The sequence below is a fragment of the Neophocaena asiaeorientalis genome, unplaced genomic scaffold (genome assembly GCF_003031525.2).
Source record: "Neophocaena asiaeorientalis asiaeorientalis breed wild unplaced genomic scaffold, Neophocaena_asiaeorientalis_V1.1 scaffold124, whole genome shotgun sequence".
NCBI classification, from domain to species: Eukaryota; Metazoa; Chordata; class Mammalia; order Artiodactyla; family Phocoenidae; genus Neophocaena; species Neophocaena asiaeorientalis.
Window position 1 is genome coordinate 15,437,107 of NW_020174135.1, and position 23,408 is coordinate 15,460,514.

Sequence of the window (23,408 nt, forward strand, 5' to 3'; positions counted from 1 at the left end):
TGTGGGTTTATTCTACCTCAAGTGAGCCCTGAATATTATCATGTAGGCAGTGAGGACAATGAAAAAGAAATGAAGACAGAGTTCCTGGCCCTGAGGGTCTCGCAATTCATTCAGGCACGCTCATGTTATTAGTTAAAGAAGAGTCGGCATCTAATTAAATACCATATATCATGTGATGAGGGCAACCCTGTATGAAATGAATGAAGCGCAGAGAGGAATATCAGTGTAAGGTGAAGCAATAACGGACGGTCTTGAGAGAAAGGGTGCGATCTGGAAAGGCAGCGAGAAAGCAAGGTGTGTTACAGGCAGGATGCACAGAAACGAAGCTTGGGCCTGGAATGACAGCTAATGGAAAGGAGACTAGCCTGGCAAGGAATTAAATGATCACTGGAAATGAAAGTAAGAGTGCACAGATAGCATTTTGAAAATCACGACAAAGGGAGTGGGTTTAATTCGCTAAGCCGTGAAGATCAAGTGAAAAGACAACTCACAGAATGGGAGAAAATACTTATCTGTCTATAAGGACATATATATTTGTAAGGATGAATCCTGTATCTGTAAGGACACTTTGTATGCAGAATATATAAAGAACCCTTCAATTCAACAATAAAAAGACAATCCAATTTTAAAACGGGTAAAGGATTTGAATAAACATTTCTCCAAAGACAATATACAAATGGCAAATAAGCACATGAAAAGATGCCCAACATCATTAACCATGCAAAACAAAACAATGAGATACCATTTCACACTTATTAGCATGGCTATAATCAAAAAGGCAGTAACAAATGCTGACAAGGATGTAGAGAAATTGGAAAGCTCGTTTATTTCCGGCAGAAATATACAATAGCACAGGCGCTTTGGAGTCAAGCAGTTCGTCAAAAAACGAAACTCAGAATTATATGACCCAGCGATTCCACTCCAAGGGAAGTATCCAAGAGAACTGAAAACAAGTGTCCACAGAAGAATAGGCACACGAATGTTCATAGCAGTGCTATTCGCAATATCCAAAAACTGGAAAATGCCTAAATGCCAACCTGCTGATGAATGGATAAATAAAACGTTCTATATGCACACAACGGACGACTCATTAGCCATAAAAGTAACACTACCGCAGATGAACTTTAACTACACTGTGCTAAGTGAAAGAAGCCAGACGCAAAAGGACGCACATGGAGCGATTCCATTTATATGAAATGTCCTCAACAGACAAATCCAGAGACAGAAAGTGATCTGGTGTTGCCAGGAGTTTGGGGTATGGAGGACTGAGGTGTGACCGCTAATGGATATGGGTTTTTCTGTGGGCGTGATGAAAATGTTCTGGAATTACGTGACTGCCCAGCTTTGTGCATATACTAAAAACCACTTGTATACTTTAAAAGAATTGTATACTTTATTTATTTTTTGGTACGTGCGCCTCTCACTGTTGGGGCCTCTCCCGTTGCGGAGCACAGGCTCCGGACGCGCAGGCTCAGCGGCCATGGCTCACGGGCCCAGCTGCTCCGCGGCACGTGGGATCTTCCCGGACTTGGGCACGAACCCGCATCCCCTGCATCGGCAGGAGGACCCTCAACCACTGCGCCACCAGGGAAGCCCAAGAACTGTATACTTTAAAAGAGTAAAATTTATACTCTGCCAAGTACTCAAAATCTGACTCTGCTCTCTCTTTCCTGCTCCCAGAGCAAGACATGCTTATCTGTAACCTCCATGACCCTGCTCAGGTCACGATCTCCTTTCCACCTACCCAAATCTTCACCAAGGCTCCAGGCTTATCTCAGGTTCAGAACCCTCAGCAACTTATCAGCTGGTCTCTAGTTTTCTAACACACTTCAGCCTCACCCTGCTGGGAAATCCTACAGCAGCACTCTTGACACTTAAAGTCATATACAGTATTTGCTTTATTGACATTTTACGGTTCTACGTAGATATAGTTTCTCTGATAAAAGCGATCGTAATAAAAACAGGAATTTTATATTTGCATAGCATTTTCATGGTTTTCAAAGCACCTTCATATACATGATCTGATTTTAACCCATATAACAATCTTTAAATGACCTATTTAATAAGTGAGGAAATCAAATTTTAAAAGATTAAACAATTTGTTTAAAATCATGTAGCTGATAGGTGTTTGGATTCCATTTACAGTCTTCTCCCCCTCCCATTATATTAAGGGACTTATAATTTTCTTTCCTTTTTTTGGTCGGGCCATGCGGCATGTGGGATCTCAGTTCTCCCACCAGGGATCAAACACACGCCCCCCCAGTGGAAGCTTGGAGTCTTAACCACTGGACCACCAGGGAAGTCCTGTAATTTTCTTGGAGTATAGATCATGTTCTTTATTTTCTGTATCTCCCTCAACACCTAGAATACTCTTTATCTGGGCTAGGGACATAACAGGAACTCAGTAATTAATTCTTCTTTTTTTTTTTTTTTTTGCAGTACGTGGGCCTCTCACTGTTGTGGCCTCTCCTGTTGCGGAGCACAGGCTCCAGACGCGCAGGCTCAGCGGCCATGGCTCACGGCCCCAGCCTCTTCGCGGCATGTGGGATCCTCCCGGACCGGGGCACGAACCTGCTTCCCCCGCATCGGCAGGCGGACTCTCAACCACTGCGCCACCAGGGAAGCCCCAGTAATTACTTCTTGACTGTATTAAATTAACAGTGCAAACTGGTCAGGGCAGAGGTAGATCTGGAGACCTTTCTAGAAAGAGTCTGACTTTCAGTAGCAATGGTACCATTTCTACAACTGATATCATTAAGAGACAGCCAACCAGAAAGCATGGGTATTGCTCCCATTGTATCACTTAACACATTCTGGCTCAAGCAAGACTTGGCTTGGGAGAAGAAGCAACATCAAGGGAAGGTTCAGCCTCCATCATCCAGGAAAAGCTAAGTGTGTGGTCCAGTGTTTCACTGCTGCATGCCCAGCTCTGTAATCATGGATATTAAGGCACTGACAACAAAATACCTTTTCTCCACTGCAGAAGAATTCATGAGAAGTGTAATAAGAATTTTGTATCAAAGTCTACATACAAATTATACTGCAGGAGATTAAGCATTTTTATGTTAAATAACTAGACCAAATGACTGTATTTTAAAAATTCCATCTCTAGTACTACTTGTACGTTTAATTAACTACCCTCATTACTCAAGGATAGAAGGACAAAACAGATCTCTTTTAAAATGTCAAAGAATTCAATGTGGTTAAAAATACAATCTTATAAATTAGATCTTTTGGGAATTTTATTTCTTGGGAATATGATTTCTAAGAATATAGTCTGTCACAGATATTTATTTTTGCCTACAGAGAAAATAATTGTTTAAATGGAAGATTTTCCCACTTGAGTTGAGCTGCAGTGCACCTGGCACAGGGCCTGATTAGAACATGCACCACCATGACCACCACCGCTGCCGCCATCGACCTACATAGCTCTTACTACACGCCAGGCACTGTTGGAAGAAGGCCCTTTACTTTTATTATCTCATAATGCTCACAACACATATCTCACAATAAGGTAGGCAATGTTATCATCCCCCTCTTACAGATGTAAAAGCTGAGACACCGGGAGGTTTAATAGCTCACCCACATTCACATGACTAATAAGCGATAGACTCGGAAGTGGGATGCCAGCCAGAGTAACTGCTGCGCTATGTTATACTGTCTCTTTATTATCTACTGCTGGCTTTCTAGTTAACTTTACTCTCAGAAAATATAAAATGTTGGTGTGCTGGTTTTCATCACTTCACCACACTATCACTTTAAAAACCCCTTCTTTTTTTTCAAATGAAATCTTAGACTGAACCGTAACACATAATAACAGATGAAAGCTGGGTTTCTCTGTTGAGGCCTGAAGTGGAATGTTGTCCAAATGCCCCATCTATCGGTGAAGGAAAATCTGAATTCAGAAAATCATGATAACAATAGCTACAGTATTTTGAGCGCTTTTAGTGTGCCAGACACAGGGATGATTATTTTATCTTACTTATTCTGGAACAACTTCATTAATTTAGCCTATCCATTTCAGAAGTTCTTTTTGGCTTAGAAAAGTGAATTAACTTCGTCATAGTCACACAGCTAGGAAGCAGAAAAGCCAGAGCGCCGAGCCTGGGGTTGGTTACTCTCAGGTTCGTTGCTTAACCACTGAGCTACAATGACGTGAATGATTCCTCTAGAGTGAATGAGGCTTTGGCCTTATTCTGACCAGACTCCTTTTTTTTTTTTTCTTTTCAGGTTTGACATTAGCATTGTATTTTATTTATTTATTTTTAAAAACATCTTTATTGGAGTGTAATTGCTTTACAATGGTGTGTTAGTTTCTGCTTTATAACAAAAGGACTCCTTTAATCTTGTTTTCTATCAAAGCATATCTAAGCTGCAGCAAGTGACGAATGTCAAAAGGTGTTACGTAGGGTGGATATCAAGCCAAATATGTAGTTACTCTCCATCCTGGTTTATCTATACAACTGAAATCTTTATCCTTATTTATCTTCAAGGACATGTAGTATTTAAGTCAGTTATTCCTGTTCTTAGATTGTGTTTTTAATGTTTATATATGTTTAAAATTTGAGTTACTTATTTTCTGTTAATTTTTATTTCTCTTACAAACCCAAGGGCACTATAATACAAAAGGGCATAAACTTGAATGCCTGTGTTTCCCACATCTAATGGGAAATTCCTATGACTCTGCCTCGGCCTCCCCTACCCCCGAAGTACTCCTGGCCCCCCGGGGCTGTCAGCTGGACACAGGGCACAGTCCAGGGGAAACGCCTATGCCCTCAGGCCTCTACCACACTTACATGGAAAGTAGATGTGTCTGATGTTTGGGATATTCACAATACTTCAAAATATAATGCAGCCACCCTGTTAAGACATGAATCAGTAGTATTTAAACATCTTTTCCAGCTTTCTTAAGCTGCCATTTCGCTTTAATATACCTATTTATTCCATATTCCAAGTTGAGGTTTTCATACTGGGGCAAAGCTTCAGCATAAGCTGAACTCTTCTTGCCAGAACTTTAACTATTTCTGGTTCTCAAGCTTGCAGGGGCAATTAAAAGTTTTGATTTAAAAAGCCAAACCAAGGACTTAAAGCCAAGGTGATAATGTTAATAAGAAATGAGAACAAATAATCAAGTACATAATTCTTCATATAATTCCCTCACTCTTAAAATACTTCACCAATCCCAAAACCTAAGTCGGTAAATATTTTTTCCTTCTACCTCCTTACTTTTGGGGAAGTTTTAGAAGCCTTTTCCTGTTTAAGCCATCTATGCACTTAAAAATGGAGATAAATTATGTAATATAAAAATAATCGGGCTTCCCTGGTGGTGCAGTGGTTGGGAGTCCGCCTGCCAGTGCAGGGGACATGGGTTCGAGCCCTGGTCCGGGAAGATCCCACATGCCACGGAGCAGCTGGGCCCGTGCGCCACAACTGCTGAGGCTGCGCTCTAGAGCCCGCGAGCCACAACTACTGAAGCCTGAGCGCCTAGAGCCCGTGGTCCACAATGAGAGAAGCCACTGCAGTGAGAAGCCCGCGCACCACCACGAAGAGTGGCTCCCGCTCACCGCAACTAGAGAGGGCCCGTGCGCAGCAACAGAGACCCAACACAGCCAAAAATAAATAAATAAATTTATAAAAAAAAAAAAAAAAAATAATCAACCAACCACCTTATTAGAGACTAAAAATATAAACCAACTACCACAAAGGTACATTAGTATCATATATTCTACCATGTTTTCGTAAGACGAATGAATGGATTCACCCAGATTCATCACTTTATATACTCATAAACAAGATTATGTTATTAAAACGTCACCGTAATAGTTGAAATCCCGAATCTGAGAGATTTAATTTGTCGATTCACCTGCCTAACAACTGTAATCCTTGTTACTTAAGAAGAAACTCATTTAAAACTGATTTAGCGCGATTTTAAGACTGTCCCTCATCCCACATACAGTAATGTGTTAAATCTTGGAAAAAACTCTTTTCTTCCATTAAAAATTCTACTCTGAGAACCTTTAGCAGTTGTACCAAGCTTGCCTCATCGTATGACTCTAATTAGAAGTAAAAAGGCTACATTTAGAAATTATTGAAGTAAAATAATTGGAAAGGTATAGAAGCCAAATTGACGCTTTGTTTATCGGTGGCATCCTGACAACAGGCCTGGAGATGTCACTTTCCCAGCAGCTGAATGTTATTACACAACATCGTGGTGAGCACAACTCTGAGACACATGGCTCATAGCACAACATTTGGCCGTTCCATGCTCGTGGTTATGCCCACTAAAAGAAAGAAATTACCAAAGAAATTGCTTACTACTGACAGCATATTCTCTCTTTAAAGAATCACTGACATATATGTAGTGTTCTTAACATATTTAAAAGAATGAGAAAAACCATTACAAATTTACTGTTAGAATTTTTGTGGAGGTCCATCTTTAACTGCATCTGCATAAAACTTTAGTTTACTGATTGCTTTCACATGTCTCACTCACCAACATTTTCTTGTTAAATTCTACTGTAGTTCCCACTAAAAGACCTGAAAATACTATGCAATAGTTAGAAAAAGGAAACAAACGTGAAATGTTCATTCGGTTACAGCATTTTGTACGCTAAACACACACACACACACACACAAATATTTAACATATATGAATATACAATTTGCTATTTGGTCATTGAACTTTACTATACTGTAGATCTCGTAGTCCATAAAACAGAATCACGTAAGATAGGTAAGAATTCTAATAAGAACAACATTGTTTTGACACATGAAAGTAAAGACATCAAGCTAATTAGTCATATGGAACTATGGAATGAAGATCAAAATCCATCTTTTATTACAAGAATAAAACTTTTCAACAATCAGTTTACCATGCCTTTCTGTTTTTTAACTCTTAACCTAACTTATACAAGAAAAACAGTGGATAATTATAAAAGCAAAGATGACAAACATCTTACCATAGACTCCTTTGTCTAAAAGCAGTAAAAATTCATCCACGGCATTACGCATCTCATATTCAGTAAGATCCAGCAGTGAAACGACTTTGAAATCTAGCTGTCTTAACAAGTTGGTCAATTCATACACATCCACCAAAGGAGCTTTAAGCTTGGGGTGCTCCCAGTAATTCATATTTCCTATCAAAAGAGCAACCTTGTCCTTTGCTATTTAAAAAAAAAAGGGGGCGGGAGGGGGAGAAATTTAAAGGAGGATATAAAAATTAAACCTAATAAAATACTTTACAAATAAGATTTCATTATTTAATTTCATTTTAGAGTGAACACCTTACATAGCAGACCAATAAACTCTATTGAGGATACAGAGGCTGATGAATTAAACAACTGAAATTAATTGATGCTTTTGAGAACCAGGCAAAGGATATTAGCTGTATATGAAGCGTAATAGTAACTAATATTAAAGTAATACTTTTACTGATTCACAACAGAAGGAAAGAATATTCAATATAGACTTTTAGAGCAAATTTAAACAAAGAATGTTTGGAATTGGGTTCCCATCAAATTAGGTTCTGTTTTGCTGACAACGGAACAGGCTAGAAACAAAAGAAATACCAAAAAGAGGGAAAGGAAGAATTCCCATCAGAGCAGATAAGGGGAAATACCAAAGAGGAGGGAAAAGCAGGAGTTTAACAAGTACTGTACTTTTAAATTTTCAGTTGATGTACTGTCTCCCGTTAGCTTCTTTAAAAAAAATTTCGTGTTTGGGTGAGATGCGGTTACCTCAGGGCTGCATGAAGACTTTTTGTATGAATACCTTAGCAGTTCGGTCTGTGACCTTAGTGAACTGAGGCTCTGCTCAAGGACGTGGTCTCATACAAAAAGTGGTTCTGTTTGTAAGAGGCAAAAAGATCCACACCTGTGCCTTTAAAAGTACCAGCTGGCTTCATCTGGTATATAGCTTGTCCAAAAGAGTTGTGGAAGGCTGAGCATAGCTTAGTGCCTAAGAGGTCTTCAGAACTGTACTTCTGCTAGTCGCGGGTGGGGTTAAAGGTTAAAGACTTGAGACTGTGCCACGACAACAGGAACCTGTCATGATGTTTTTCTCAAGGGCTGGCAGTGGGGTGTGTGCAGCACGTTACGGTCTAAATCCATGATGGAGACACCAGAGAGCAGCAGAGAAGGTGTAACAGGAGCACGTGGCAGTCCCAGACTGACGCTGGCCAGGACTTGGTGACCAGCCTTTGTCACAGAGTGCTGCTAAGTAGCTTATTTATAAATTAATATGGATTCCACTCGTGTGCGATTGAAACAGGCACAAATAATCCCATTGCTGACTTGATGGCTACAATACGTAATCTAATTTCAGATGCTTCAAATCGCCAAGATGATTAAACGTCACCAAAAATCTCTGGTGGAATTTCTTCTCTTTCCACAGAGCATTTAAGTCTAGGGTTAAACAAGGTCTGGAGAAAAACTAGCACCAACTGAAAGAATGTGACCCTCTCAGAGTGGCAGAATACCCCACTTTGTGAAAATCCTCAATACTTCTGTCATGGTATCTTTTTTTTGTTTCTTTGGCCTCGCCGCGGCTTGTGCAACCAGGGATTGAGCCCGGGCCCTCGGCAGTGAAAGCGCCGAGTCCTAACTGCTGGACGGCCAGGGAATTCCCCTTGTCATGGTATGTTTATCCTACACTGACATTTTCGGAGATTTCTTGCTAAGTGCCTATTCTTATGAGTATACACATTTTTGAAAAAAAACGAAATGATACTTAAGCCACATTTCTAACTCAGTAAGTCACTTCAAGTCCTGTACAAATGATAATCTCTTCTTCTATTCCAAAGAAAAGGCCAATTTTCAAGACTGTTTAATAAATAAGTAAATTGAGACATAAAGCCTCTACTAAACTGCCTTTCGTTTTAAAACAATAAAAAAAGTTGACAATACTCAGGATGGACTTCAACTAGGAGGCAGTAGAAAATATGATCACTTGTATTTTTTTTTTTTTTTAAAGTTTCTTCTTAAATAAACTAGAAATGTACTCTTACCCCAATTTACCCACTATATAGGAACACTTCAGCTGGCTAATCCACGGAAAAATTTCAGAGCATGTTTTTCAGAGCCCATCAACCCTATCAGAGTTCAGAGCCAATGTCAATACACTGATGGACTCAGTTCAATCCGTTCCTAAGTGAGAGGAGGTGGAGGATGTGTGGTCACTGGCTGACATCATTACAGTCCAAATCATGGGGTTCCCAATGCGATTCAAGTAGTAAAGTGTCTGCAAAGCATTGTGGGTTTCGTGGTGGGATATTATGATAGTTTAGGATATATATTAGATTAAAATTTTCTGTTGGCAGAAAACAATTATAAAGGTATGTAATAAAAAAAAAAATCACTGGGGTTTTTGTTTGGGGGAACAGTTGTCAAACTAACCATACAGGCTGTTTCTGCTAAGATCGATTATTTATTCACCAGTTTTGTTATCTGTTTGGAAGGAACACTTGGCATTATTTATAGAATGCAAGGGTTCAGGGCTTCCCTGGTGGCGCAGTGGTTAAGAATCCGCCTGCCAATACAAGGGGCACGGGTTCGAGCCCTGGTCCGGGAAGATCCCACATGCCGTGGAGACGTGGTGGGATATTATGATAGTTTAGGATATATATTAGATTAAAATTTTCTGTTGGCAGAAAACAATTATAAAGGTATGTAATAAAAAAAAAATCACTGGGGTTTTTGGTTGGGGGAACAGTTGTCAAACTAACCATACAGCCTGTTTCTGCTAAGATCGATTATTTATTCACCAGTTTTGTTATCTGTTTGGAAGGAACACTTGGCATTATTTATAGAATGCAAGGGTTCAGGGCTTCCCTGGTGGCACAGTGGTTAAGAATCCGCCTGCCAATACAAGGGGCACGGGTTCGAGCCCTGGTCCGGGAAGATCCCACATGCCGTGGAGCAACTAAGCCCGTGTGCCACAACTACTGAGCCTGAGCTCAAGAGCCCCCAAGCCACAGCTGCTGAGCCCACGTGCCACAACTACTGAAGCCTGTGCGCCTAGAGCCTGTGCTCTGCAACAAGAGAAGCCATGACAATGAGAAGCCCACGCACTGCAACGAAGAGTAGCCCCTGCTCGCCGCAACTAGAGAAAAGCCTGCGTACGGCAACGAAGACCCAACACAGCCAAAAATAAAGAAATAAATAAATTAAAAAGAAAAAAAAAGAATGCAAGGGTTCAGCAATTTGAGAACTATGGGCTTAAAATGTGTGTATCAATAATTGATCATAACTCTTCAAAAACTTTTCCCCAAGGATAATTTTTAACAGCTAGTTCCTAAACCGTCTTGGAGCATTTTGAGCTTGATGGTAATAAAGATGATGGGTAGGGAACTTACCTTGCCCACTCTACTTGTAAACCAGTTCCTGAACGATAGGTGAACTGGGGTGGATTTAGAATAGAGAAGCAGACTGCAGTGGTCGAAATGAGAGGTGACAAAGTCTCATTCCAGGAATTGGTTGTAGAAAGGGAAAGGAAAAGTCAGACTTTAGAGCTATGACCGAGAAAGAAACAGTAAAATCTGAAGTTGAGGAGATAAGAGTGAGGAATCAAAGAAAACTTCAAAATAGCAACTATATAAGCGACTTATGATGGTTTTCAAGTGATAAAATAAATGGAAGAAATTTTCTGTAGAAAAACATTTACTGTAAGAGCCACCCACAACTTCTTGAACACAAACCATTCACTGGAAAAAGGAAACACAAACACCAGTTGATTAAACAACAGGATAAAACAACTTCAGAAAGAGATTTTAACTACATGATCCTAGACATCTTCCAAAGTTTAATGAAATGTATTCTTTAAAAACTGGTACAAGTTACATCAATAATTTTATGTCTGATTATTCTAATAGTGTATTACTCATCTCATCCAAAAATAGTTAATATTCATAAGCAACTGGAAAAGGACCTGGTACATATTAAGTGCTATATAAGTGTTTAAATAAAAAACCCTTTGCGGCTTCCCTGGTGGCGCAGTGGTTGAGAGTCCACCTGCCGAGGCAGAGGACATGGGTTCGTGCCCCAGTCCGGGAAGATCCCACATGCCGCAGAGAGGCTGGGCCCGTGAGCCATGGCCGCTGAGCCTGCGTGTCCGGAGCCTGTGCTCCGCAACGGGAGAGGCCACAACAGTGAGAGGCCCGCATACCGCAAAAACAAAAACAAAAACAAAAAAAAACCTTTGGCCATCTATCAGTGATTGAGTATTAACATCAACTTTGACTGGGTGAATATACAGTCCTTGTTGGTTTCATGCATCAGATCTTTTAATCTCTATGTCCTACAAAATAAAGTCCAAGTTCCTTAGATAAAACCATTCATATTCTAATCCAGGATGCCTTTCCAGCTTGTGGTAAGAGGCAGCCCCTGCGGAACCATGGCTTCCTTGTCTTTAAGCAGTGTGGTCACCCTCACCCTGGCCCCTGCCCCCGGCTCCAAATCTGGGATGCCCTGTGGTTCTCTCTGAGCATAATGTAGTGTGACACTCTGCCAGTTCTGGGTCTCAACCTTAAGTCCAGAGAGTTTCCGGTTTGGGGATTCAGCCACCATGTAAAGAAATTTAACTACCTAGTGAGACCATGTGGGGAAGGAGGGGAGGAGAGAGAGGGAGAGAGTGAAGTAGACTGAGAATATTACATGACAGGAAAACAGGGGCACATGCCCTTTTACAGGGACAGCCACTGTTTAAGCACAACTGACAGCTCTCAATCAAAATCTACTATTTTCAGGAGAATCTAGAAACCTGAATTTATATATGCTATCTGATCAGTGACAACTGATTCTAATTGTTCAACACTGTGTGGGCCACCCCCCTTCCCCAGTCAGTGCCCTTTTCTCCATGGGCTGAGCAATCCCACGTTACGCTACCCTTCACGGTGTCAGCCTCCACCTCTATGCTGATGACGCTCATAACTGTATCTCCGAGCCTGGCCTCTCCTTAAAGTTCCAGATCCACGTGCACAATTGCCTGCTGTGTATCTCCGCCTAGACGCGACACAGATACCTCAAACCGATTAGGTCCCAAAATGAGGGTCATCTATCCTTTGGATCCTGCTTTTGATTCTGTATTCTCTAACTCAGTGGGCTGTATTACCACCTGCCTAGTGGTCCAGCAAGAATCTGGAGCAGGCATGGTGATTCCGCTGTACTTTTTATACCCTATGGTGAGGTGATGAAAACAGCTTACTGACTTGAATTTGTTCTGTCTTCTTCTGCATGGTCTTGGTACTACTCTGGTTTAGATTCTCATTATTTCTTATCTAGACCATTGCAACAGTCTCGATTGTTCTCTTAACCTAAACAATGTCTCCCTCCAGTTTATTTTCTACACTGATACTAGACTGGCCTTTCAGAGGGACAAATCTCACCCCTCTATCAAGTTTCCTTCCAATAGCTTGTCTGAGAAACGGGGCTCCTCAAGACCTGGTCTCACCCTGCTTCTCCAGGCTCCTTCTCTTCATGTTCTAGAGAGTCGTTTGTGACCTGCAACTCCCCAGATACAACAGGCACCCTGTATTCCTTCTCTACAAAGTTTACTTAGGATTTCACGTTCCCTCTATCTGGAAGGCCCTTCTCCTATTCATCCTTCAACATGTAGAGCTGCTATGGCAGCCTCTTTCGTGCTTTCCTAACCTCTAACTCCACCAAGATATAGTATTACTCATTTTTATGTGACCTATACATGTTTCTTCTTGTCTATATGTATATTTGTTTGCACATTGACAAACACAGAAATCACTCCACAGAAGCTGATCTGGTCCCTGAAACTGAATTCATAATCTTTTAAAGTCTCCTATTCTATAATTTCTTGTATAAATATTCAAAGTAAAACATTTGGTTTCGATGTTATTCAAATATTTATAAAAGCTGTCAATTTAAAAAGTCTCAAATCCCTTCATGATCCCCATAAAAGAGTCACATGCTACAATTATATTTTGATGAAGCATTTTAAAGCTCTACTCACCCAAAGGTTGGTCAACTGTTTGCTCTTTATTATCTATAGAAAGGTAAAAATGCAAAAAGATAAGGAGCTGTTACCCACGATACATCTTCGGGGTTAGAGAGATACGGAAACAATGAACAATCGCATCTGTAGCACTGAAGGGCAGAGTGTTATTTCTAACAGCTAATTTATGATTTTTAAGGTTTTCAGGTTCTTGATTAAAAACACGTACCTAGATGGACAAGAGTCGGAATCGGGGCGGGAGAATGTCTCTGGTAACTGATTACCACAGCTGGGGGTGATACTCTTTAACACGTTAGGTAGAAATTACAATCTGAAAATGGTTGGTGGCGGCAAGCAGCAGCAGGAATTTAACATCTGCTGAACGATGGCGTGGGACTGCTGTACGTGCTGTAAATATGACTGATTTAAATCATCTCGGTTTATGAGGTATGTACTATTATTACCTCCATTATACAAATAAGGAATCTGAGGCAGAGAAAGACTGAGTCACTTGCCCAATGTTTTCAAGCTAGGAAATCTCATTCCGTGGTCACGCTCTTTGCCATCAACTATACATAAAATGAAATACCTCCCACTCTCAAGGACCATGCAGGAAGAGATGCAGGGAAAGATGGAGTTCAGTCAGTAATGTGTCTCTTACTATAGACAGAGTGTTTGCATTTTTAATAATATATATGCTACGAGAGTCCACTAAAAATATATTAAATTCTTTTTAGCTAAATTTCTTGGTGTTTCTAATTCTTGAGGAGTAACGATATAATGAAAGAGGAGGTCAGGAAAATTTTAGAAGCTTAGTGGTGCTGGTTTGCAAAAGTTTTCCTGAAATAGCTTTTCATAATATTCACTGAAGGGCATGAAATAACAGACAAACTTAGGAAAAGGGGATTCCTAACCAGATCAAGAGAAGCAACTAGCTACATGACGAGGGTGGTTCTCCAACACCACTTAGTTTTGGGTGCTTGAAGCACGTCTCACAGGGGCTTCCCGGAGCTCGAGGCTGGCACAGCAGGAATGACATGTGGGTAACAGTGGCGTTCTGGTTTGTCTCACTGGCTTATGTGTCATCACTCACAATAACAGATGTTTTTAACAAAATATGGGCACGAAACTAAGCAAACTAGTCATGGTGCTAAAACTATGAGAAATAACATGTCAAGAAATAAGAGGGATCTCTACATATATTAACTGATACATATAACTACCCTCTTATTGTACTCCTGTGAGGTTTTATTTTCAGATAGTCACAGGTTCCATCAGTGCCTTTCAGAATGCCCACAGCCTGGACTGATGTCCTCGGTCTTTATGGAGTCCTCATTATTACTACGCCTTTCATCTCAGGTAAGGCTTCCCTTCAGCTTAACTTGTTCAGAAATCTGTTCTGATTAAAACTGGCCAAAGAATGATAAATACTCCTGCCAACTGTCAGTCCCTTAATGGTCAATGACTAACTACTCATCTGTACAGCACTAACAATAATTTTACTTCCGTTACAGACACCCACCCAACTAGTTCAGATGTGTTCAATGACTGAGCAGCTTTGAACAAGGACCCAGGGGTCTGGTGAGTTCAGAGATGTTACTCCTGTCACTCTTTCAAAGGCTGCTTCTTGTCTTTCAAATTAAAGAGCAAGCATTTCCCCATTTAACTGCCTTTTGATGATACAGAGTTATTCACAATGATAGAGAATATCTATAGTATCTTTAAGTTACTGTATTCAATAACTAAATATCTAAAGCTAATGTTTTAATGTTTGTATTACTCACCGGGATGCCCGAGATTATTTAATTCATCTAAAATAAAATAAGAGAAAATAGATTAAATAATCTTTAAATAATTTAAATAGATTTAAATAACCTTTAAATAATCTGCCAATTTAGCACAGATAGTAAGACTGACAAAAGAAGTTGATTCTTGCACTGTTGAATCGTGTTATAATGTCTTATCAGGTTAGAACGTTTAAAATGCCATAAAGGAGAAGTCATGCAGTCAAATTGTGAAGAGGAGAGAACGTGGTGTGGACATCAGTTAGGACTCCTGAGCTATCACTACTTTCATTAAATGACAAAAAGCTAAACAGACTCATTCTTAATTTGATCAAAGTTTTAGATATGCTGGCCAATTACTGGATGAAAACCATCACGAGACAGGTTTGTCTGTGGCCTCGACTATACACTTCATGAAACTAATTAAAAACCTCAAACGATATTTTTGAGAATAAACTTTTAATTTTAGAACAGTTCAAGATTTTACAGAACTATCGTGAAGATACTACAGAGAGTTTCTACAGACACCCATACCTAGTTTCTCTATTCCTAACATCTGTTGTTAGTAAGACGTATTTGTCACAATTAATGAACCATTAATGTTCTTTTTTGTTCCAGGACCCCATTCGGGATACCACATCACGTTTACTTGTGTCTCCTTGGGCTCCTCTCTGCTGTGACAGTTTCTCAGACTTTCCTTGTTTTTGATAACACTGACAGTTTTGAGGATTATCGGTGAGGTATTTTGTAGAATGTCTGTAAATCGGGAGATGTCTGATGTTTTTCTCCTGGTTACACTGGTGGAATGTGTTTTTGGAGGTATAGTGGTTTCAGAATTGTTAGCCTGTAGAGCCTGGCTAACAGAAAGAAAATCATCTAAGCAAATACTTATGACATTATAGCCATCTATTTTTCCTTTACAAATTGTGTGAAGATAAAAATTAACATTCACAATAAATTATAAATGCTATACTATTCACAAAATAGTATGCAGTAACTTCTATGAGATATAAAATCAACTACAGAGTGGTATCAGCTAGAGTACAGGGTTCTGTACAATTTCTTCTGCCTTCTGTGTTCACTCATTCCCAGGTACTTAGGTTAGCACCTGTTCTTCCATCCCATAATCAGTGAGGTTGCTTCATACACTTGCAATAGGTTTAGATTCTTCTGTCATATTCTGTGTTCCATCCTGGGATCCCCCTCCTCTGACCTTCCTAAACGATTTAAAACCTGCATATATGTATTTACCACTACAGCTGCCATAGAGAATACTTTCACTGCCCTAAATAAATCCCCTGAGCTCCACCTATTCAACCCCCTACCCCTTCTCCTGATCAAGTATCTTTAACAAAGCACATAAAATAGGTCACATCATGTTCTACAGGTAAAAAAAGATACGGTATGTTGGGACATTGTTAACACGTGCCACTCCACCAACTATAAAATGCCTCAACTTTGAAGACTTTTTTAGAAAGAAGGGTTGGATCTAATTTTTCCATCTGAAATTTTTGGAGTAGTTTCATAGTTGGGTTTTCATCTGTGTTTGGAACAGATTTATCTGAAAGTTATTACTTAATAGTGTGTTTGTCACTGCAAAAATTATAGGAAGAATCTTGCAGGTAAAGAAGCAGCAAGGCGGTAATATACATGCATTACCCAGAAGCTGAACAGCAGTGCTAGTTTATGTTTATTCTTAGAGGTCTCCAATGTTAGGAGGTTTTAAAAATCATGCAATTAGCTGAAAAAGGAGAAGGAAGAAGAGTTTGGTTAGGATTTCTTTACATAGATTCCCTCATGTAGGGCTCATAGGCCACAGGATTAGAACTGCTTTATGCTAGAGAATTCCTGTCCGCAACTATGACTGGGATGAAAACAGTACTTATAGTATTTCAAAGTGACACCATAGCAGTATGAAGGACAGGAAAACCGGGAAACATAAGATTTAACATTATTTTTTTTACTTTGCTCAAGTAGAGCCTAAGGGTTTATAATAAAGAGGCAGAAATTGAAAAAATACTTTGCTATCCACAAACCTAATTTTCCAAAACAATGTAACATCACACTAGGGGAAGGTAATTTAAGTTTTAAAATTTACTCATTACAACTTATGTGCAAGGCTTTGGTTAATTAAAACAAGATAAAAGTTTACGTTAAAATAACTTTCAGTTCTCTTTAATCTACCATGTCACTTTTACCATAATATATAGTCTTCAGCCTTGTAGCTTCAAAAAATGGATCTTATAAATTTTATATTAAAACAGGATATTTAATATTTGGTAAGCATGCATTAAACAATAAATCTCCTGTCCTGAAACTGTTATAGAAATTACATTTGCATTTGAGAGGCATCTTACCATGGCTAAAGGATAGATAAAATAATCTAAACAACTATCCATGACAGTATAGTCATGTATTTTTACAAATTTTATGAAGATAATTAACATTAAGAATTAATTGCAACTGTTCACTATTCATAAGGTGTTGTACAGGAGCTTTATTTTATTTTTTTTATTTTTTGGCCACACCATGCGGCGTATGGCATCTTACTTCCCCCACCAGGGATCGCACCTACACCCCCTGCAGTGGAAGCGCAGAGTCTTAACCACTGGACGGTCAGGGAAGTCCCAGGAACTTTATTTTTATATACAATAGAAAATCAATTAAAAATTAGGGTTTTTTTTTAACATCTTTATTGGGGTATAATTGCTTTACAATAAAAATTAGTTGTTTTAATTAATGTCAGTTTAATAGTGTCTCTGGTAATTTATTAACCCTCAAAGACTAAGATACAGTATCCTTCTATCAAAATTTTTCCTTATAGCTAGTATTTTTTCCATCACTGCACTCAGTAAACCAGGGCACGAGGAACCAGCATGCGGGATATTTGGTTTCAAACCAAAGGATTACACTACCTTCAGTGCACTCCACTGCCACATCTGTTCTTCCTTGTTTCAGAGAAAACAAATGTGAATATATTGTAATTCATGATCTTAGGAAGGGCAGCCATCAAGCAGAGATAAATAGCATAGAAGTATGTTGACAAACCAACATATGCATCAATATCTCCTCCTACTGACAACATAACTAAATGCATTAAGCTTAACTAGAACACCCTCCCCACATCATGCACTTCATACAGGGACTGTTGGTTAATAATCATTCTTTTCTTTATATGCCTGTGATTTTTTTTGAAAAAATGGTTTATTAAAAATCTTTTTCCCCTAAATCAAGGGTTTTTTTTTTTTTTTAGCTAAAGCTTTAAGGAATACATTTTTGCCATAAATGTTTAACATAAACTATAAAACTAAAAACATTATGAAAACGGTCTCAATAAAATAGCCTTTTTTACAGTTCTTTCTGCTCTTTGTATGTGAATCCTGATTAGGAGTTTTAGTATGTATGCTCTCAAATTTCTACTTAAGCATCAGCAGTTATTTTGTTTAACATACCATTAAATTCAATGGGTGAACAGAATTTCCGCTGTTCAAACACTTCATTTTATACGGCTCCGTTTGTCAGAATACTGAGCGATACTGCTTACCTACGATGACTTCTACTTTCTTGCTGTTTTGACTGTCTCGATCATTATATACACGACACCAATAGGTTCCTTGATGCTCCAAATCCACATAAGGCACCTGTATCAATATTAGAACATGCTCACATTTCCTCAATTTTAATTTAAGTGGCTTGGAGAAAGTTGAGTTTTTTTTTTTTTTAAACCTATAAATCCTAACATTTCAGACATTCCTAGATTATTTCCATTCATTAGGTCAAATATTAGCAAGCAAATAATACAATGAGTCTAACAGTGGTGAGTCTGATGCAATACTCAGTCTGACATTTTTCATACAAGCACTTACATGTGGGCTGGTGTTCTAGCCCTTTTGCAAATATAAGAATCAATTAATATTAGATAATAAAGAACTTGAAAAAATACTGAAAACATTAAAACACCCCAGAGAATATGAATTTTAATATTCACTGTAATTTTCAATTATACTATTTTTTTACATATTAACCCCCCCAAATACCCCCAAGGCCAACTTCCTACCATGTATAGCTTTTTTGTCTCATGTGTTAATGGTGATTCATTTTTGAACCACTGGTAGTGAGGAATGGGGCTTCCAACAGCAACACACTGTAGGATCAACGTGCTGCCAGGCATCAACTTTTGGGACTTTGGTTCAATACAGATTTGCAACTTAGAGTCAGAGACGCCATCCAAACTTCCTTAAATTAAAAGAAAAATATCATGGAACATAAATAAAATCTCGAGGTTAAAAAATTTTTTTTTAATTAAAAAAATATTTTCAAGTTCATCCATCTTTTTTTTTTTTTTTTTACAATCTTCAATAGCATCTCCCAAATGATGTTTCATAAAACTGTAGCACATCTAGAAATATTAAGAGATGTTCTGTGGATATAAGGATGCTATAGACAAATAAGTTTAGAACATTCTGGGTTAGACAAAGTTAAACAGATGTCTTTATTGAAGGACTTCTCAGTTTTCCAAGTGTTAGTATGCACTGTGTATTTAAGGGGGGAAAATAGTTTAAGTGGTTTCTAAATGTGTTTGGCCACAGAGCCTTTTCGGTGGGAGCAAAGGACATAAACACCTTGAGCGATGTTTCCGTTCAAAACAGAAAGCTCTACGTTCTGCTGTTTCGTTTAACTTGCCTTCTTAAAATTAGGAGTTTTGTTATTAGCACTGAATAAATATGGATGGGTTAAGCGTTATCTATTGAATGCTCATCTGTTACTCTCTAAGGGCCTTGAGGACAGAAGGCTTGTCAATGTGATCCAGTAACAATGAAACTCAGTGTGCAGCACATTGCAGGTGATCAATAATGTTTGTTGAATGAATAAGATTCCATTTATAAACATATTAAAGTTAATTACATGCACAGAAATATTCTAGGAAAACATAAATCACTCAATTAATCATGACTATTTCTAGAGACTTTATTCGGGTGTAGGAAAAGCTAAATTGAGAGAAGAATGGAAGACAGACAAATTGGCAACAAAAAGTCTGTTTCCCTCATTCTTTTTGTCTAGCAAAAATGACAAATATGGTTCTTGACTGTTTGTGTGAAAAAATAATACCTGATGGCTACTCTTTAGAGTACATTGGGTTTTTCCCTTGATCAATACTAGTTATTGGACTAAAAAGATAGATGGCAAAAGTAGAAAACCAGTTGCATGAAATGCTTCACTGCAGCAAATGGTGCACTATATGCCCTGTCATGCCTACTTCAACTCTATACATAGTCTTTATTCCATGACACAATTTTTTAGAAGTAATACAATAGTTTGGGAGAAAAAGTATAGAAAGGAACTGAAAAGTGAGCAAGACGGCATTAGATTTCTCTTCTCCTCCAAAACCAGAGACCACAACAACATTCAGACCCATGAAAGGTGGCAAGTTTGAATAGGTCAGCAGCAGGGCCAGACTGAGAAAGGTCATGTCAGCCCAAGACATCTGCATGTCCGTCTTGTCTGTCTGTCTATCCATCACATGGGATATGGGATAAAATATTATCGACTGGTGACATTATACTGGGTGAAGTACATATGTGAGTACTATCTTTGATACTTTGAAATTATTTATTTAAAAGTAAACATTTAAAATAAAATTTAAAAAAGGCAATTCCCATCGCAGCATTCAAGTTACTTTATCACTTACTCTGGAAGCTTTCTGTTACTTCTGTGACATCACAAACATCCAACTGTGACCACTGGCTAAATTCGAAGGTGAAATTATTATTAACTCGACAGACATAAAAGCCTGCATCTTTTATATGCACTGTGTTAAAAATAAGTTCTGATGCATTTCCGTTTGGAATCTGTGAAAGAATCAATGAGAGGATAAAAATGAATGACTCATCAAAACACACCTTATAAAAATGTGCTGTGCAAAATGTATGATGCTCTTGGAACTTTGAAAAGTATATCTTTTTTTCCCCCAAGTTCTAAAATATCTGTTACTTAAAAAACAACAACATTTGGAGTAACTTGGGACTGAAGTCTTAGGAAATCAGTCTTCTACAAATCTGTTAACAAGAGAGTTAGGCTCTCTCTCTCCCTTATATCTTCCCAAAACTCACTAACAGAGAAGTATCTAATCTGTCACTTAAAATTGTTTGATCATTAGTATCTAAAGAATCTAGAATTGTAACATTTATGAGCTAAGTAGTCATACAACATGACCAACCCATGACGGAGTGAAGGGATCACAGAAAGTTAGGCCTGGCTCTTTATTTCTGTTCTGATCAAATTAGCTGTCAGTATAAGAGCAAGTTATTTTACCCCAAGGCCTCATTTCCTCATCTGCAAAATTCTATCCGAGGATAGATGCCGTGACCAATACGCTTCTCTCAAGGTCTGGGTGGAGAAGGGCTATGGGAAGCCTATCAGTGATGGGAAGGAAGGTCCATGCAAGGGTTTCCCAAGCTTTTACTCCTGGGCTCTGGTCACCACGTTAAGTTTTCTTTCACCTTAGCTGCTCCCATCAATTTATCAGCACCACCCAACTCTGGCATATTGTCAAAGGGCTTTGTCAAGTGACTCGTTATATAGTGGCTCCCTTGCAAAGTACTTTAACAAGCTCTCCGTCTCCAAACTCCAACCAATTGAATTCGGCTCTCTCTCCTCTCAGAACCTGCACCGGAGAGAGAGCATTTTGCTGAAGATCTGACAGCTGGGATGGAGGCTGCCTTAGCACCGCCTGACCATCCTACCACGTGAACCTACTAAGTCTGCTTTCCTACTAGGCTATTCCTGTGGACTTTCTCTCTCCTCAAACCTCCTGCAATCCCACTTCTCTCAGCCGTTGACTTTAGTCTGTGCTTATTTGTAACTCTCTTCCCTCCTGTTAAAATGGAAAGCGTGTCTTCCTAACAAAGGTGACCTGGGCTTGGGTTGCATGGGGATGCTAAACCACTCAGAATCCCAAAGCTGGTACGTAAACCAGCTCAAGATGAAGATGTTGAGGATTCGACAGATGCAGAAAGAAGCCTTATCGGAGCTTTCCTTATCTGACCCAAAGCAGAAACTTCTGGGAAATGAGGCTGCCATAAACTCCCTCTTCAGGGTGGCTTTTATTCCTAGGAAGAAGACCGAGAGGAAACCTACCATAAATCCCCTCTCCAGGGAAGTTTTATATAGCCATGAGGAAGATGGAAAGACCACTTGCACTTGCATGAATAGATATTACCACAAACTTTCTCATCTCCTGTTTATTCTCCTAGAAACCCCTCTGTATCTATTTCCTAAAGAAACCCATTTGTTCTTCCCAGAGAGGCTTTTTCTTCTTCCTCCCTTTTCCTCTAACTGTAACCAATCACAGGACTACTTCTTTTGTAATTTCCCATATGAATAAACGTCTCTTGTTAATCTGTATTTTGCCTGTTAATTCACGGGCCCCCAGGGACTGAGCATGAACAGGTGGGAGAAAGGTTTTTTCCTCTCCAACAATCCCCTCATCCTCTCTGACTTTGCTCCTGCAATTATCTCTCTGCTTTAGCATCTATTCTCCCTTTTATTGTATCACTCCCCAAAACATACTCTAGTACCTTTATATCTTAAACAAAAGAATCCCAAGTATACCCCCCCCCTTGACCCACATACCTCTCAGCAGCACCGAAAATGCTGACCACCCCTTTCTTCTTGAAATACTTTCCCAAGGGCTTCATACCATTCTCCTGGTTTTCCTCTTATCTTGCAAATTCTTCTTAGTCTCTCTACTGGTTCCTCCTCCACTACACAAACTTTCTTTTTTTTTTTTTTTTTTTTTAACACATTTATCTATGTATTTATTTATTTCGGCCGTGCTGCATGGCACGCGGGATCTTAGTTCCCTGACCAGGGATCAAACCTGTGCCCCCTGCAGTGGAAGTGTCGAGTCCTAACCACTGGACCGCCAGGGAAGTCCCAACAAACTTTCAATGTTGTCTCCTGAGGTATCCAAGCTGACTTAGATGCATTTAGACATCCAATAGGCACTTCGAACTTAACATGTCTAAAACCAAACTCTTAAGAGTTTCTGCCCTTAATCTCTTCCTCTCCCAGTCTCTTAACACCTCAGTAAATAACAGGTCCCCAGATGCTTAAGTAGAAAATCTAGGGTCATCCTTGAGCTCTCTTCCTTTCCCCTCAGGCTCCACATTTAATCTGTCGGGTTTGATGAACTCTATCTCTAAAATAAAGTGACTTACCCACTTTGATCCGTCTCCACTGCCATGTCCTAATCCACACTACTGTTATTTCTAGTCCAGTGTAGGCATTAGATAACTGGTCTTTTTTTTTTTTTTTTTTTTTTTTTTGCGGTACGCGGGCCTCTCACTGCTGTGGCCTCTCCCACCGCGGCGCAGGCTCAGCGGCCATGGCTCACGGGTGCAGCTGCTCTGCGGCATGTGGGATCCTCCTGGACTGGGGCACGAACCCGCGTCCCCTGCATCGGCAGGCGGACTCTCAACCACTGCGCCACCAGGGGAGCCCCTAACTGGTCTTCTTGCTTTGCTCTTGCTTCCCTTCAAGCAGCAAGTTGGTGTTTTAAAAACAAAAATTCTATCATGTTACTTCTCCTACTTAAGACCTTTAGTGGCTTCTCCCTTTGTATCACCCTGTTTATTTTCTCACAGCTCTTAACTCACAGAGTTATCT

At 39.4% G+C, this 23,408-nt stretch overlaps 1 protein-coding gene across 1 annotated transcript in view; it reads right to left on the minus strand.

The window, feature by feature from the left end:
* The window catches only part of MALT1 (MALT1 paracaspase), a 57,938-nt gene that overhangs the window by 15,190 nt on the left and 19,340 nt on the right, over positions 1-23,408 (minus strand). The window contains exons 5-11 of the mRNA XM_024754867.1: positions 20,431-20,590; positions 18,799-18,977; positions 18,286-18,382; positions 17,657-17,689; positions 14,742-14,768; positions 12,976-13,008; positions 6,960-7,163 (exon numbers count right to left, since the gene is read on the minus strand). Of these exons, the coding sequence (XP_024610635.1) occupies positions 6,960-7,163; positions 12,976-13,008; positions 14,742-14,768; positions 17,657-17,689; positions 18,286-18,382; positions 18,799-18,977; positions 20,431-20,590 (733 nt within the window). The remainder of the gene's footprint in view (positions 1-6,959; positions 7,164-12,975; positions 13,009-14,741; positions 14,769-17,656; positions 17,690-18,285; positions 18,383-18,798; positions 18,978-20,430; positions 20,591-23,408) is intronic.